This window comes from Mya arenaria, chromosome 13 (genome assembly GCF_026914265.1).
Source record: "Mya arenaria isolate MELC-2E11 chromosome 13, ASM2691426v1".
NCBI classification, from domain to species: Eukaryota; Metazoa; Mollusca; class Bivalvia; order Myida; family Myidae; genus Mya; species Mya arenaria.
Genome location: NC_069134.1, coordinates 4,416,025 through 4,435,180, shown reverse-complemented (window position 1 = coordinate 4,435,180; position 19,156 = coordinate 4,416,025). Strand labels below are relative to the sequence as shown.

The 19,156-nt window shown below is 33.8% G+C and overlaps 1 protein-coding gene across 1 annotated transcript; it reads right to left on the bottom strand.

Moving 5' to 3' along the window:
• Positions 1-301: 301 nt before the first annotated feature.
• On the bottom strand, positions 302-17,609 carry LOC128213802 (T-cell-specific guanine nucleotide triphosphate-binding protein 2-like). The gene is made up of 5 exons (XM_052919860.1): positions 17,495-17,609; positions 16,714-16,828; positions 15,490-15,584; positions 6,019-6,090; positions 302-1,188 (listed from the first exon to the last, which is right to left on the bottom strand). The coding sequence occupies exons 1-5, from the start codon at positions 17,607-17,609 to the stop codon at positions 302-304; spliced, it is 1,284 nt and encodes a 427-aa protein (XP_052775820.1).
• Positions 17,610-19,156: the final 1,547 nt, after the last annotated feature.

The following is a 19,156-nucleotide window of genomic DNA, read 5'->3' as shown; positions in this document are numbered from 1 at the left end:
ACATTCACAAACATAACAAATTTCATTTACAGATCTAATATTAGAATTTAAAAAAAAAACACACACACAAAATTGGTTTCGAGCAGCGTATAAAGCAGAAGTTTTTATCTACATTCGACGGTTTCAAGGAAAATGACGTTTGGTTCTCCTGTCTAGACTCTAAAATTCGGATCCCTCTAAAGCCTTGGCCATGTACATCTGAAGGTCATGTGTTTCTTTCGCACACATGTCAAGGAATTCTTTCAGAATAAAAGCGCCTTCTTTCTGGTGAGCTTTGACCTTTAACATGTTTCCAATAAGTTTAAATTTTTGGTTCAATTATTCCAAACCTTGTATAAAAGTTGGCAAACCCATCCTCACAATCTACATATATGTAAGATGTCATTGACAAGTTGACCAGCAATTCTTCGAAATCAATTTCAAAACGTTTTGCGATGATTTCTAACGAATTTAAATTGAGTCCTAGCTGCGAACGATACAATCTGCACTCCTCTAGCAACACGTATATTTCTGCCGGATACTTGTTTGTGACTGCAGTTGCAAAGACTGCAGCCTCTGCCGCAGTTTGAGAAACCAAGCTGATTCTACTTTTCAAAAAAGCGAGCTTCGTTTGAACAACTTCCTTTGTGGCCATGATCATTGCCTCCCTTTCAAGTCTAGAAACGTTTTGCATCAGTTTCGAATACATTGTACCAAAATCAAAAGCTGCTGTGTCATAGTTGTTAACAATATATATGTTTGCATTGGATATCCCGTCTTTCACAAGATTGAGCCTTGCCCACTCTTTGATTTCCTGCTGCAATGCATGCATATCTTCGGCGGTCTGCAGTTTTCGTCGTCCTTTTTGTGAGGAGCGAAGATCATCGTCGATCTTTGTTCGTACAAAGAACAAGTGAAAATTTGGCTTCAACTTAAGAAATTCCTTTGCGAGCCAAATGTCATTTTCCTTAAACCGCGAAGCAGACAGGAGTAACAAAAAGTCAAACTGACTTAATGCTGCTTTCTGCAAGTAGTTATCCCGCGTGAAGGTTAATTCACCTACAATGCGAAGATTTGGATTGTCAGGGTGTGGGTAACCGCTCAGATTCATAGTAGTTTCGAACAAGGATACTTCAGCTGCACCAGGATCATCAGCTTTCAGCCCTCTGATAGAGTTGATAAAGGCCGACTTCCCTGTGCCAGGTTCTCCTGTTACAGCAATATTTATTTGGACCTTTTTCCATCCATAGATGGGCTCTTCTAACTTTTCTCAAAGAGCTGTGTATCCCGTTTCCTTCAGTATTCGTTTGTATTCCTCTGTTTCGGTATCCGATATCTGATAGGATTCCATCAATTCCACTTAGACATACTATACTAAATAACAGTTTGTACAAAACTTGTATGTTAAAGTTTATGATGGTAAGCCAAAAACGAAATATTGATTTGATAATATCTCATTAGTGTGTGTGTGTGTGTGTGTGTGTGTGTGCGTGTGTGCGTGTGTGTGTGTGCGTGTGTGCGTGTGCGGTAATGATAACATCCATGTTTAAATGGAGTCATAAGTTAGCAAGCGCTAGCTTATCTGGAATGATATTTGAGTGATATGAATACTTGTGTTTACTTCAAACTTCTATTGATTTATAAGGAAAACAAAACCCGGAATGGAGTATTCGTACAGTAGAAACACCATATTTGAGTTAGATATTGCAATGTATTAATTATATCGTTTTGGGTAAAGAATTTCAAGGAACTGTGTTACTCTCTTCGATTTGATAGTGAACCGTTTCGTAAAGACAAGGCTTAGTTGCACGCATTTGATCCCAACAGCAACGTAGATCAATCGAAAGATATACGAAATTATATGTTATATATTCAGTTGAATTTTATTAAACAGTATTGCAAGAATACATAACAAAATGAATGGAAAGGAAACATAAAGGTATTTTAGAAAATATTAATAGTTGGTTGTTGCGCGCCATTATGAGATACTCAACCTCGAGCCCCTTCTGGACATCTTCGGGAGAGCATAGCATTACGGCGAGTAGCAACCCAGCATTTACTTCTAAGCATATAATATAATATCGATTTGAAGAAAACGATAACACCTATGTTCAAGTTTTCACTTACCACATCAAGGTTATCAAGAATATCACTTCCCAACTTATAATCTTCGTATTCGTACTCTTACAGTACCTTTTCACTTCAGCCTAAAGCCATGAAAATAGTTAAATTTCTCGAGTTGAGAAAGTCATGGTCAGCTCTTAAGGTATGATAATATAACGGAAAAGACAGCCAGTTGAATATGAAATGAAGACCCAGTTGATATGAAACGAAGACCCAGTTGATATGTAACGAAGACCCAGTTGATATGTAACGAAGACCCAGTTGATATGTAACGAAGACCCAGTTGATATGTAACGAAGACCCAGTTGATATGTAACGAAGACCCAGTTGAGAGGGACAGTAATATATTATGGTGTGAATATTGTTCAGATGTATTTTATGCTTTCCGTGGAAATATGAAGTTTTATCAGTGAAATAACAGCAGTAAAATCAGCCTTTCGATAATTGCTATTTGCCCTGTAGTAAAAATAACAACTAAACGAATAACTTTTATAGCCAATTGTTGTTACTTTTCTGCTTAAAAATGAAAACTTTACATTTGAAACATCAAAATGTCCGTCAAATGAACAATTTTAGATGGAAAAAAGTATTATGTGTTTTCTAACAGACTTGTTTGAAAATAAACAAAACTTACCGATTATTATTGAAATCTTATTCCTTTTTTAACATTTTCTTGAAACTGAATTATGCTCCAACATTTGTTTTGTTTGGACATCATAACAAACAACAAATGCTTGAACATAAATTAAATGTTTTATTATATTTAAGGTATAGTTTTGAACTGTCTAACTTAAAAATGAATTCTATGGTAATTTTACACAACAAACAATCGATTAATCAAATCACTTTCTTTAAAACATTTATTCGCCTTCTGAGATACGAGAATACAAACGATGATGCTTCATATAGCATATGGTTGTTGTTGTGACAGTGAAATGATCCCAACAAACACACTCCCACGGACTTTAAATGATATTGCTGGGTTGTTGTTGTTTTTTGTAATTATAAGTTGTTAGAATCATAAAAACAAGACTTACTGTAAAATATTGAGTAAAACATGTTACAGATGCATCGGGATGCAATGACAAACAATTGCTAGAGAACGTTTTGATCCATTACTGGTTAGATGCATCTCAAGAAAGGGTGGGGGAACCAACAAGGGGCTGATTTTTTACATTAAACGTAATCATGTCATTTATCTCCTACCTTTGCAATCTTAAGCACAAGGTAACATACTTGAGTATGGAGCGAACATTTTGACCACTTGATAAAAAGAAGTCATCATTAACAAAATATTGCTGTACACAGCTCGGAATGGAAGTATTAACTGTGGCAAAAGACCAACGTCAAGTAAGTGCAAATAATTATTGGCATTAAAAAAGGCAGACATTCAATGTTCACTCAGAGAAAATCCACGATAGTTAAAAAGTCCTACTACACATAGACAAGAACAGTATCGACGAATTTCACGATAATGTAGACAGTTTGTAAGATACTTTCTTTGCCATAATACAGTGTAATACAGTAGAACTTGGGTGTTTCAATGAGGTCATTCAAACGTAGTTCAGTAACTTAAGGTAAATGAGCTTAACAGACGTATTTAATCAACGTAATCACTGAGTATGTCAGTCTTACTTCACTTATAGTAATTGTTAACACGCTAAATAGTATCGAACACTGACTGATTCACTAGCAACTTCTTTCTTGCGTCCATGCATGCGTTTATCACCTACATAAGTCCATTTTGCTTTAAACTTTACTTAAAGGATGATTTAAAAACCTTGTATCTCTCAAGATTTCAAACGAACTTTGATCCTTAGGAAAGAAATATCTATAGATAGTAACTTGTAATGTCCATTGGAAATAAATGCACGCCATGAATTTAATAATGATGAAGGGTTAGGTTTGTACATGTATAAAAGGTTTGTAACAGTTTTAAAATTGCAATAGAGTTTCCTTTATGTTCAAAGTTTTCGTTGTAATGCTTTTAAAAGATTCGACATCAAATTCTCCTTTAAGTTTGCCAAGCAGTTCTGTAGTTCGCGTATAACATGTGAGGTTTTATAATTTGTAACGAGGCAACATTTTGGCTAACCAAATGTCATCGCTTAAATGCTTGCCTGACGTGTTTAAGAGATTATACAAAACTTGTATTTTGTGCTCGTTGTGCAAAATTCCATTATCTCGGGTAATAGGTGCAGAAACTATCACATATAAGGTTAATATTATTATAGTTTCAGAAATTCACAAACCTGAATCAGTAGTTGAAGCTTCTGCTCTGCTCGGCCCTGTAAAGGGAAAGACAACTTAATTTTGCCGGGATAAACTGTGCATGTGCATTAATATAGAGGTATTTAATTTGATATTAAAATTACACTTATTTAGTACAGATTTGAGACCACAGTATATGCTATTTGCGTTTTCAATTACCTTTGTCGTGTATGTTACCTACGTTTACCATTCTTTGCCAATCAAATCTGCGCTACTATAGCTATATATCTTCTTCGTTTTATACAAAAGAACTAGTATTTTATCATTATTAAAATATGCAAATAATAAATACTACAGACACCAAAGCATTAACCGATAAGTAGCATAACAATACAAGCCTAAATAAATTGTTTCAAAACAAACACAATCCTTTATTTTCTGGAGGCCATTAAAAGTATGATAACACCAACCTTTCTAAACTTAATTACTCATACACAAATGGAAGAAAATGAAATCCCGTTATAATATAATTCATTGTATATTTACACCTGTATTTACCCGTGTCTAGACGATGTAATATGCATGATCCCAAATTTGTGTTCAATAACCATGACGTAATATGTGCGCCAAATCATTTATTTCGAGTACAGACACTATTCGGCTCGCAAGGTTGTCTCGTGTAAAGATACAATGATTATAGTATAGGATTTATGCACTACCCTGTCAAAAATCGGCTACAAATATAGTTCTGCTGTTGAAAGGTTGCGGACCTAAAACCCCAAACTCGTTAATATGATACTGTTCATTATATAATAAGGCTACATTGTAAGTGCGTTGACGTTAACGCGAATCACAAACTTGTTCATATTAGACTGTACATTATTGAAGAAACAGTACTGAAAACAAACAACGGCTTACATACATATCAATTACCTTCATGTACATAAAACAATTCGTAAGTACGTTGACGTTAACGCGAATCACAAACTTGTTCATATTAGACTGTATATTATTGAAGAAACAGTACTAAAAACAAACAACGGGTTACATACATAGCAATTGCCTTCATGTACATAAAACAATTCATATGAATTATAAACAATGGCCCACATCCATAACCCTAACGCTAACCTTAACCCTAACCATATCAAGCGTCATAAGCTATGATAACACGTCGCGCTTGACTGCGTCTAAAAATTGACTTCGAACAGGATTGCATCATTTATATAGAATAAGAACGGGTCAATGGGTGCATTTTGTCCTGGATAGGCATTACTGACTACTTATGTCTTTCAAAAACCTTTGAAAGGATCAAACAGTTTTTCATCATTCTTATTTTCCTTGATGTTGGAAAATAGCAACCATCAAATAAATGTATACGGGTAAAGGTTTTAGTCGCTGTTCCATGACGGTCATAATCATTTTAATTATTAACAATGTACCAAAACCTATTAAAAGTTAGTCAAAATGTGTGTTTACATTTCTACTTCCATTAAAAAGGGTGTTTTATAAATAAAAGTAGGCCAAATGATTTAAAACCTTGTAAGCAGTCTCACTCGAGTCAGTCTCGAATTATTTTCCTGGTTATAAAAGTTTTTATTATTATCAACCTTAACATTGTCCTATTAGTCTTCCTTTTCGTTTTGAGTTGATGTTATTCAGATGATTCACTTATATAAGCACAAAATAAACTTTGATAAATACCATCCTCGGATTCGCTCTCATCTTGAATGTTCAGCGACGACATAGCTGTAGTCGCTTCGTCATCTGATTTGTCTGTAACAAGGTAAAATAATGGTATTGTTATTCGTAAATGTAAATCATTTATGTGTTAAGGGTTCAATTTTGGCCATTTACAGAAAATATAGCGGGCGTACCTCTGCCGCAGGCAATGGAAACCCTCAAATAACTGTTTTCATTTATTTGCATTTCGCTCCTACTTCCCCTTTCCATTAAAAGGCATTGATACATACCAAATTAGGTATGGATGTAAATTACCGCCACGCTTTTGTCTGTGGGTTGTTAGCGCCACAGTGCGGCACTTTCATTTTTGGATAAGCTTTCATGCCGGATAGTCATGTTATAATCGCGGACAATTGTATCAGTTTTTACCTAGATTTTGAATGAAATTCAGCCCAACCGACTGCAACACAAATATTTGAAATTATTACACATGACCTCCAAGAATTTCTGGCAGCATATATCTATAGATAGTTTTGTGTTTTTTAATAATGTTTTAATAATCAATCGCGTAAAGCATTTGAATAAGTGTGCTTTTGGCAGATTTTGCTTGGGCTCTTGTGACTAGAGTGCGATTGAATGCCAAAAACAATGAACATGATTAGTTAAACGTTTCATCGCGTCGTTGTGAGAAACTATAGATTCAGTTTCATCCAATTGAGCTAATTAGTTTACTTATATTCATTCTACACTCCTCCCTCATTTACCCTTTACCTTTTAACAAATACAGACACGGTACAGATAAATCTCATCCAATCAAGGAGACCGTTCCGAAAAGAAACGCGGATGAGCAACGAATTATAGTTAAAGATTTGGGCTAGCGGGGCTAATCTCCCGGAACAATCTACCTCAAACCGTCTATGAACCTGGTTTTGCCATTCTAGAGGACATAGAGCAACTAGGCGACGAGTAGCTTGAGTAATGGGTCAACGATTAATCTTCGAGATATGCAGGCAATATGGAAAAGATTATCCTCCTAATGCTGCGTTACAGCGGTATCTTCGGGACCTTAGATGAAAATATATGTTAAGACAGGTATAGATAGGAAGACGAAGTTTTCATTTTTTTTTTTTTAGGTCTTGATGGGTGCGTAAAAGTACTCTATGCTCAGAGCAATTGGGATTTAAAGTGAATTTTTCAGACCCAATCACTTTGGTGGATATGGTTACTTTTTGGCAAAAAGGTGTCTTCATGTAAATGAAATATTAATGATAGTGATAATTATGTCTACACTGACAAGTTGGTTCATTGTGAGGAATCACATGACATAAACGGGGTTTTCACATGGTTCACCACGGGACAAAACCGATGTAAATACAAAAAGGTGACGTTTATTCCTAAATAACTAAGTTCCTTGTATTTTAACGAAGCATTTCTAGGCTAACATTTCAACTGTTTACAACAGCATATTTAAAATTCACGTTTACAACATCTTTTCTTGAAAATCATTTGGAATACTAGTTTTGGGTTGTATACATTAATGTCACAATTGAGAAATTAATACAAACTATAAAATAGAATAAAATAGGCAAGTTTGTAAAGGATACAAATTAAACATAGTAAACTTTAGTAAGAATTTTTTGAAAATTCGATATTTAATAACAAATAAAATTCAAACTAATTTAGTTCTTTCAATAAATATTATAAACTCAACTATAAAATTAGCGACAACACACTTGGGCCTAATAACTTCATACATAACAAACAGTTAGATCACTACCACAGGATGACCTCTATTGATAATGTATACTAAGATTTCAATATGGTTAACATGATCAAGATATTTACTACTATCATTAACTTATAGATTCATCCACTGCGTGTTATTTTGTTTCTTCACTCTCTTTAGCACAAAAAGGTCATACCATCGGTTTTCATTTAAAAAATTGAATCCTGGCGAAAATATTGTTGCCATTATGTATGATATTCACATGCATTCATGTTCAACAATCACATCTAAAAAGGAGACAGGAAATGACATCCACTTAGTCTTATAGTGAATTATCAACTCCGTCTCTATACTTTACTCTATGAAAAATGAACGCGATCAATATTTTCAACCTTACGGGAAAGCAGGGAAGGTCGTCATGAACATGTATTCGATACTAAATCTGTTCTGTCTATATAGTCCTTTATATTAACGGCTTTCTGACCAACGATGCCTTTCTGGGGAATTTGTCTCATACCTGTGATTGCCAAATGGCATTATTCGACAATGCGTTCCCATCTATTCTACCTTATGCTTTACAAAACAGGGCGAGGATGTGCTTATTATGCAAAAAGGTTTCAGATTGATTTTATAAACATCTTCTGAATGTTAAGAGAAACACTCCTAAGTATGGCGACTTTGGTCGATTTCCTTTAAATATTATGATTTAGAAACGCATTCTAGGATTTTGGTATAAGCTGACACTCAACTTTACTGCGCAATTTTTAATGTTCATGCGTTTATGGATGGTTCAGTTGCTTTTAAATAAGATTTGATAAATGCGGTTGGAATTTGGAATAGAAATGTATACTCATCAAAATTTAGCAATAACCGAATTTTATGAAACTGAAATTAAGATTTTATTTCAAAGTTAATACAAACTTTGTTCAAACTCTAGGAAACTTTAGACTTTGAACTAATCATTTACCAATTGGAAAAGACAGATTGATTGGTGACGAAATCAAAGGGAATGTTGATGATGTTCGTTGAATGAAGTTGGAGAGGAATTTTAATAAGTTTTACGCTAAAAACAATTTTAATGGGATGAAATGATACCTACCATTTGTAAAAAATCATAGTATTAATGATTTTCAAAAAGAAGTGTTTGGAAATGATGCTTTTAAGCTGAAAAATAATAGCAATTGTGTCAACATTATATATTTAAAAACCCTCCCTACAACTTGCCCATTGCCACTAATTAAGGATTAAAATTCGACATGTTGCATTTTATCGGGGTATGGTATGCAATGGGGCTGTTCAAAATGGGTGGAGTCCGAAGGACTCCACCAACATTTTGAACTGCGCCATTGCTTACCATACCCCGATAAAATGCAACATGTCGAATTTTAATACTTATATTTACATTCATTTAAATCTACATTTCTGCTAAAATAAATTGATTATTCAAGAGCATTTTCTCTTTTCTTTCTCTCGTTGTTCTCAACGGTGGGTAAATAAGAACAGCTATCGTAACCTAATTGTATACGACAATAAATGCACAGATAAAATAGTTCCTTATTTATATGTTTATTTTCTATCTTTTCAAGGTCAAGAATATTATGAATACGTATTTTTGCATACAATGTGTGTTTTCGGTACGTTATCGTGGTGTATTAAAACGCAAAAACCCGGGCGTTTTCGGTAGAAAACGGTCATTATTCAGTAAATTCACGTGCCGTTAATGCCCGGTTTTTTGTTTTACATATGCGCTTTCAGGGCCCGCATCATAACAATGAAGACTGAGCGACCTGGTTTCTGACCGAAAGTTGGTCAACGATGCAAACTTTTGCACAAAAACATATTTTAGAATATATAATGTAGCTGCATACAAATACCTAAACAGGAAATAAACCACAAAAGTCATATAACTTACATATTTTCTGCTGAGTTGTCTTTTCCTGGCAAGCTGATGTGTTTACCAAATAGTTTTTTCTGCAGTTGTTTTGACTATTAAAAGCACTAAATTATGTCTAAAACGACTAACTCCTCCGAACTTTTAGTTATTTCTGTCGATTTTATTCAGAACATACGACTTATATGGACATGATTCCACTATGTAGTATGCAATGAACAAAGAAATTTCAAATATTTTTTCTCTGATGCTGAAGATGCTGTACATTTTATCAAGAACATGTTTACAAAATTTTCAGGCTTAAATTAGTTATCAAAACAAATAATGGTTAAAGTAGGACTGCATAGGTAATTAATTGATTACCCAATAGGTATTGTGTGTAAATAATCCCAGTAATCCAGTCACTTTTCGAAAAACAACACTTTCAAAACGAATGAACACTGCAAAAAAATGGCGTCGAAACAAAATGCAGCTGCCGAGTTATGTTGCGGCCCGAATCGAGCTTAATGTAAAACTTTTTCAATGACATCACTCATGACGTCATACAAGCACCCATTATAGAGGTTATTTTGAACTAACTGTTTTTGCATTTTCGTGACATTTAACAGCATTTTTAAACACAAACTTTTCTTCAACTGTTCCATCCATCATGAAATTATCTACATTAAAATCAATCAAATAATCGTTGCTTATTTTGTTTTAACTGCTTTACTGCAGAATACAGTTTTGCATGTTGCCAATAATTGTACTACGATTTCATTAAAAAAAATAGTTCCGTAGTAAATATGCCCCGCCCCTTGGTATTATTGCGCCCAATGACAGGACAGAAGTATCGAACAAACGCACGTGATATCGATGGGAAATGCCATTGCACTTTATACAGAAATAAAGTGCAATTGATAAACAACAACCATCGTTAAGGAATGAAGTGTGAATGTAAATATACCGGGTTTATGTTTAAACTTTTTGCTACTGAGCATGCTTCTGTAGCTTTTTGCATATATATTGAAATCAACCATGTTTCAGAACTTACTGTGTGTTTTCTACAAATATAGTTATGATAGATTATCACTAGAGCTGTCACAGGAATAACAAAGACCAAACCACAGTCTTGACACAGGAGTGGTAAACTATAGGATATACTATCGTCAACATTGCTCAATCAATCATTGTAATCAAAGTCCAACTTGACCTGTAGCAATGTACCAAACATGATTGTACTCGCTTAGATCTGTCATAAAATATCACCCGGACACCGTTCCAAAAGTGAAAAAGTGAAGGTTCAAGAAAATTATAAATCAAAATAAACGACGTCTTATGGGTTTATCCTTACGTATTTGCCAACCGTTTTAGCTTCAGGGCAAATCACAATCACTTAATTTTGCCTTGAATGACGCCATTTTAAATTTATCTATGTATTTAACCTGGGGCGTGTCTCCATATACATATCTTATAACGTCTTAATCAATATAGGTCAATTGGTGGTTAATGGCACCCTACCGCTGAATAGGACTTTGACCTTGATCTTTCACCTAGTAGTCTTTTAAGATATATAGGTTTACTACTTGTCAAGAGCATATTTTACCTAGTGACTTTACATTAGTTTCCTAATTATTGTTCACTAATCAACTTAAGCTATGCGAAAAATGTTTACACGCAAGGTTGTCTCGATTTGCAATCCGGATCCCCAATGTTTACAGCATGAAATGCGAACATCACTCATTGAAAGGCATAGTGACAAAATTCAGAAGACCCAGGCGAATGAGCAATGGCAATCAGTGGCGTACTAACAGGCAGAAACGCAACCACGTCAACCATCTCGTTAGAACAGCCAAGCGAAAGAAACATGACAAACTGGCTTCGAAACGTCGGGAAAGTACCTTCTGTTTGTAAAACTATAATCAACAATAAAAAAAACACTATAAGTACCTTTTTCCTATTGCCTCTGATGTTCCATCTCTACAGGAGTTTGAATGTTCCCTTCAATATGTTATTGCAATAAGAAGGTTCTGAAAACTGGCCATGTAATCGAACAGGACTCTGTAAAGATCTATGTTCTAAAGGAAGAATCTAATAAAATTGCATAGCCCCTCCGATACGCTTTTAACTACTCTATGCGCTCCTTTTAAGTACCAAACCAGAAGAAATTGTGTCATGTCAATGTTATTCACGCAATATATCGGTAATTGTAGTCCATTCTGCCAATAAATCTGTCAAGAATGAGCTGATCTATAACATTAATAATCAATTGCAATCACAAAACAACTGATTAAAGTATAAGATGCAATCTTAATCCCAAATTAGATTTACCACAATTAATATTGTTTAAAAATTCGGAAAAAGGATGAATACTTGTCGAAAGCAATGGTCCGAGTTTCATTTGAAAGAAATGAGCATAAAAACCGGTATTTCTACCTCTTGAGACTATTGTACAACACAGTAAATCTTTTAGCATTCACCAATCATTTAATATGTTTATGCTTTCTGCGGTTAAATACAGTGACGGTTACAATCTTGTAACCAGTAATTAAAACTTTCCATAAATGCATTATATAAGTAATTAATGTAGTTAAAGGTTTATCACTTAAAATATATGTTTGTTATATATGTGTATGTACTGATTTTGAATAATAGTGTCACTTTAAAATGTTGGTTTGATATCTTATTCCAAACGACTAGTTAATTGGATCTTTAAAAAGATCCAGTTTTACGTGTTTTACCGAGTTTTCGTAATTTTATTTAAAAAAATCTTACATTTAATAATTAACGAAAATGGCAAATTTTAGAGACCAATATGCGACATTAACAAGTATAATGATAATTTGGTCGGCGCGAGCCGGCAGCCATCTTAGTTTTGCTTTATATTTTTGGTTAAGAGAAAGAAAGTAACCTTCATATTTTAGCGATTTTATAGTGTGAAATAATGAAACTGACCACAGCATTGAAATAATATATTAGGGAAAAACTGCTGATGAAAGTAATCTTGTGATGATGGTTTCCGAGCCCATTATGGACTTCTTCTGGAGAATATCGCAAAAGGGCTAACAGCAACCAACCATCTACGGCTAAATAAATATTATATTAAGGATTAAAAGCAAAAATATAACACGGATGTTCTAACTAACCTCATCAAAATCCTCAAGTATATCGCTTCCCAACTCATAAACCTCGTAATCGTTTGCTACTTAAACATGAAATATAACATCTAATTTTGATGCATTGTATTAAACTACTTTGAAAACCGAACTGTCACAGATTTTCAGTTTTGACACTTTTAGAAACATTTATCCCAAAATCAACTGTTTTTGGCATCAATGCAATAAAATTAAGTCATATTAGTAATTCACGAAATAACAGATCTCATTTGTTTGAAAAACTGCCCGAAATTTCATATTCCCTAAGACTTTAGTAACGCTTTTAGCTATAAAACATCAATTTTCAAACGTAAATATGAAATATGCGCTGTGATATTTTGTCTTATACCACTGGTTGCAGACTTTTACGCAAAAAATGGTGCATTCAAATACAAAAATAATTGTCAAAACGATCAATTTGTGAGAGTGCAGCTTTAAGCATAAAAATAAAGCCATAGAATCTTAACATTTCTCGAGCTAAGAACGTCATTGACCAGCTCTAGAGTGTTAATAAACGGCAGTTTAATAGTTAACAAGTATCCAGTTTAGATGGACTATAACATATCACGATAAATCAGATTCAAAATGGCAAAATATTATAATTTAAGGTTGTAATTCGTATGACAATGTTACATTAAAACAGCACAGTTACAATGTAAACATGATTAAAATGTTAAAATTTAATTAATGTTTTCTGGTAAAATATGGAGTTTTGCCAGTAAATAATAGCAGTGAAAATATCGAACACGATTTGCCTTCTTTTGAAATAGAAAACACCATGGCGACGAAATTGTTACCAAAATAATCATAATTAGCTTCATAAGCAAAACCATTGCCTGACTGTACTTAACTTGAGTTGGGGTCCACTTTTATTAAAGGTTCAATAATTTAAACATATACAAATACAAAATTATGTTCAGTGGTTTAAATCTAAATCTTCGTTTTTCATCTACACACAAAGAACCGATTGTCAAGCCGCGAAAGCGACTGTCGATAAAGATCTAATGTTCATCCTCGTAACCTAGGACCGCTTGACTGAAATAAGATCCAATCGGTCCTGGATTTTCAAAACAAACAGTGAACGTCTCTGCTATCGACTTAATTCCAGTGCACGTAACGTATGCTTGGATTTTGAACACTCGATATTAACGAAAGATTGTTGTACGCGTATCTCTTTGAATAAAAAATATTTTGGAGAAGGGTGGTGAGTCTAAATTGTGGTATAAGCCGATCTGAAAGTGTGTCAAATCATTGCCATTAAATGCAAACGTCTTACGGAAATATTTCATTAGTGAATCTCCTTTACAGATGAAAAATGTCGCCGAGCACAAAACAGTCTTATATAGCGGTGATTAGGTACTTCAACGCAATTCAGTAATTATCGGGAAATAAGCTCGCCAGTTCAGTCTTGCACTGACAAATATATATTGCCGTCTTACTTGTTATTTTTCAAATAATAACTGTTTATATGTCCACGTTATAGAGCACATACTGATGAACTTTCCTGTGTCGACACAGGCGCTTAATTCCTATATATGCTAATTTCGCTATTCAGTTAAGTTGTTATGAAAGAAACACTTAGACAGTGAATTACAATGATCATTGAAAAGCAATATACGCCATGAATGAAATTGCGATGAAGAATGATGTTCAATCTACATCAACATGAGTTTTGCGAAATCCATCTAAGGAAAACGGCCTTTTTCACTATTCTGAAGCCATCTCAGAAGATAAATCCATATCTCACAAATCACTAAAATAAATCGAATTTTGTACGAATACATACAGTTCTACGGCATGAAATTTACATGTGTCCTATGCAACCTTTACTTAAAACAAAATTACCGTCATACTGCATGAAAGTATCGGTTCATATCAATATCTGAATATGTGCCATAAGATGAAACCATAGTTTTGCAGTCTTCAGCACATTTTTCAAATTGCAAAGGCGTTTCTTGTCAAAGATTTCCTCAAACAATGATAGCGACGGAAATGGAAATGCTTTAATGATGAAGAACAGCTCTAGACGACAAAATCAAACAAACAATCTGTAAGAACTCCTTTGAAGACACAACTGGTAAAGAGTGATATATATTCGATAAACTTTAGCTGCAATTTCAGGAAAACATAATGAGAAACAAAACCACCACTGCAAAGACAAAGAAATTGAGTGTCTAACATACCATCAGAAGTCACACACCAAATACGTTTGCAGACAAATGGCATTTGTTATTCCTACAAACTATGTAGCCAATGGCCTTATCACAATATTTTGCCAAAACTAATGCGGAAATTTATTTCAGATTAGTATTGTATGAGAACGTAACGTCATTTCGGAAAAAAACGTCGTATAATTTGTGTCCCGACACTGTGCGCGCTTATAATTTTTTTTTTTGAAAAAGCGAAATATTGTTTTCATTCCTTAAAGTCTCCTTAAAAGTATACAATACATCAAAGTAATACCTTGCCTCAGACACCTCATATATGTTTTAAACTATAAGCATCTATTGATAGAAACGCATATAAGATATTTTTCCACTTTTAATTTCAGAACGTTTTGTATTACCATAACAGGTATTTCATAGTTGGTATGCTTGTTATGATAGTCAACAGGTTTTTAAAATGAAATGTGAACTTTTTATACACGTTAACTCTAAGACGTCTTAAAGTGTTCTTGAATCCCTGACGTATACGATCTTATATTACTCGTACGTAAAATTATATGTATACGCTCTACACACCTTCAAGGGCCACATAATTCATTGGCACGTAACCCTCTGCTTGGAAATTCTGGTGTGTTGGGTCGTAATGCCGTGCGTAACACCATCCTTCATATCTGGAATACGGTACCGTGAAATGACAAAAACGACGGGTGCCAAATTCATCAGTGCTGGTTTCTTAGACAAATTGTATTTATAAAATAAAAAAACTTTGTCTGGTTTTCAAATTCTAAGTACAAGTTCATAATATATTATTTGTCCTGTCACTCGCATATAAATTGGTCTAATAACAAGGTACCATGTAAATTTAAGTTTATTTAAACAATAGACCACGTAATGTTTATCTACAGTCAGTAAGTCACTTGACCGCAAAAACGGACTATTCTAAAATAACAGATGAAAAGCGCAAATAATGCTGCAGAATCTGATTCAAAGTCCGCCAACAGCAGCATCAGCATTGGCTATCCCTGAAATTATTACACTATGCATGATAATGACATTGGCAACGAAACTTGGTCAGAAATTTTACATGTTCATTTACCCCACCCGTCAATGCTGAAAACTGTGCAGCAATAAATTATATTTAAATCCTTTTTTTGTGCTGAATAACAAAGCCTGACTTACAACAGAAATGAATTTTCTCTTTGCCGGTAAAGTTCTAATCATCCAACACTTTATCCTTTAATAGCAACATAAATCCATTTAACATGTGGCGATTGTTTGTCAACACTCGTGATGTTGAACCATTCACCTATGTTGAATGTGACTTGCAGAATAATTGTATCACGACAAGATACTGTTTGGTAACTGATCAACGTTTACTCACTTTCAAAAACGTTTTGAATTTTATTGACGTATTTAACTTTTTAAGGCATAATTAAATACGGGTACCTTGCATGCCGAAGTCACCATGGGAAAAATCATTGGTCCCCCTTTATAACAGGTATTTGGTAGTTAAATGGTATTTTTTCGTGTATAATTAACAAAGTAACAGGATATATAGAATATTAAGTTAGTGCCGTGGATTTAGAACCCGATAAATTCCTCCGCCTTACAATATAAACTTCCTCCATCCACGGCACTAACCTAGTACTCTCTATATATCTGACTTTACGACTAACGGTATCATTTCCAGACTGGTTTCTACAAAGGTTATTGCGTGATTTCTATCAACGAATACATTACCATAATTTAGCTCAAGCAAAAGTATAATCTAAACCATTTAGGAAATAATTATAACCTTACTTTATATTGTTCTGGTCTTTGAGTATTAGAACGTCGCCTTTGCGGAAAGAGAGATCTTCATGATCTCGGGCATCGAAGTCATAAAGCGCGTAAGCTCGTTTCTCACTGCAACTGTCTGGAAAAGAATCAAATGATCATTGAGATATATTCTATATATGTTCTAATAGATACGCAGAGAAGAGCGAGGCTCATTTTGTGGGTGTTTTGACTTGACCTAACCTAACCTTCCTACCTTAACCTTAAATGAGGTAGTGCATGTCCTTTCTGATTGGCTAAAACAATATCATTAAATATACTGAATACATTATCCAACTTAGGACATGTTCAAAACAGTTTAAATTTTCAAACTTTAACAGAAATGCATGTTAAATGGGTTTTTTTTTTAAATCGCTACCAACACTCGAATAAATATTTTCAACCCGAAAACTTGCAATTTGGCCTAAAACACCTCTGGGATGTTGTTAATAAGCTTTAAAACTGTTTTCTGAAACTGTAAATTTTTAAATGGAAAGTATTGGTGATTTGTGAAATGGGAAATACAATTTACATGTTATTGCAGCTTGCATGGACTTTGCACAAGTCAATTTTGGTCTTAAGTTTTCCTATATTTGTCACAAAAGAGAAACAAACAAAACAAAATGTTATCATTTGTTTGTTTCTGTTAGCCAATTAGTTTCTTTGAACTGAAATTGTCGCGAAGAAAGCGAATTTCTTAATTGTTTCATGTATACAAATTATGTATAGTTAACTTTCCCGCCCAGAACCATTTAAACATCAAAACCTTTGTACTTTGTATCTCCGTCTGTAATGGAAAGAGATGTCTCTGTCTGTAATGGACCCAGATGTATCCGTCTGTAATGGACGGAGATATCTCCTTCTGAACGGAGATCTGACATAGTTATTTAGCACGTGTGCTTTCTCGGGATTCTGGGCGGAGATGGTAAGATTATATATATATATAGCAAGGTTGAGTTGTTGAAAAAAAACTTTACTTAAAAACTTGACTTTACAGAACTTTCGGTACTCTATTTTAAATTAAGTCGATAAAACCATTTATTTACGAATTAAATTAAAAATTGTGAACATTGACCTAAAAACATGAAATTAAAATTACTTAAAGGTTATTCTTTCTTCTTTATTCAATACAAGCTTTCCAATGTTGGTGAAACTTACAATCCAACTAAATAAAAATGAATCTTCACCACAGATTACCAACGTTTATATCATTACTCAAAAACTAAAAACGTCATACATACTTATAGCTTTTTTATCTAAAGCATTTCATAGTTTGACTAACTATTTATAACAAATATCTAATCAATATCAAAAACGATCAAAAGCAGATAGATAGTAGATAGTAGGTAAATAGAAACACATACCCTAAAGCAGACTTTTCAGTTTTTGTTATTATTAAGCATTTCTGCAGTAAAGAACATAAAACTAGTACTTTTCTTAAATATATACAACATATTACACTAAAAATACTTACGCAAAGTTATTTTCTAATTATCCTTAACCCAATGGTTTCTTTTATCCCCATGAATCCGAACAAGTTTATATAATGCTCAAATTTTAATGATTTACGCCCAATTAATGTGTTTTTTATTTGCAATTCTTAAAAGAATGGGTATGAAACTATACTCGTTTTATATTTTGCATTGGTACGGGATCTTTAACCTGTTTTTAACAAAATCTAAAATTTTCCAAACAATAATTTTCCAGTAATTCTTACACATTTTATTTGAGAATACCGTGCACCACAAGATCAAAGTATCCACTTTAACCATACGTCATTTGCTTCAAACTAATGCTTTAACAGCTTAAAATGGCGTAAATGGAACACCCTAAAATCCCTCCATTTCGTTACCAGTTTGGGGACTTTGAAAAAAGGGTTGAATTGAATTGCCCCCCTTGTGGTTTTTGCTACTGCAAATTAGTCCGCAGAATTTTGTAGTTTCCCTGACATTAGTGCCCATTTAATCATAATGTTATCTCATTTCAATGATCGGTCATTACCAGGCAAAAGTGCTGGACACAGTGCCCACCGACCATCTTTGTTTATCTGAGAATATACATAAACGACAATTATGAATGTGATAATGGTAACTTTAAGACAAGTACGAATGTGATATTTATTTACATAACTATACGACAATAATAATTTACAATATATATATACATATGTAAAGAATAAATGTATTTACAATAAATTATATTTAGATTTACATTGAAAAACTTAATTTGGTGTGAAGCGGCAAACAACACCGAAGGTGCACAATCATTAATTGATCAACATTTCGCAAAGATTCCTGACTCAAGGTTAACAGGTTAAGGATTTTTGATTGACACAATTACAGAAATGCCCCTTTCTACTAACTCAATGGCCATAACTCTGACTAAGTGTAGTTGGAAACGCAACATCAGATGCAAAACCTCATTACCT

Excerpts from the sequence above, each read along its gene's own strand:
- LOC128213802 (XM_052919860.1), bottom strand. The coding sequence starts at position 17,609 with ATGTCAGATCTCCGTTCAGAAGGAGATATCTCCGTCCATTACAGACGG. Across the intron at positions 16,829-17,494 it reads CGGAGATACAAAGTACAAAG|ACAGTTGCAGTGAGAAACGA; the intron begins GTTTTGATGTTT and ends ATTCTTTTCCAG. Across the intron at positions 15,585-16,713 it reads AAAGACCAGAACAATATAAA|ATATGAAGGATGGTGTTACG; the intron begins GTAAGGTTATAA and ends ACCGTATTCCAG.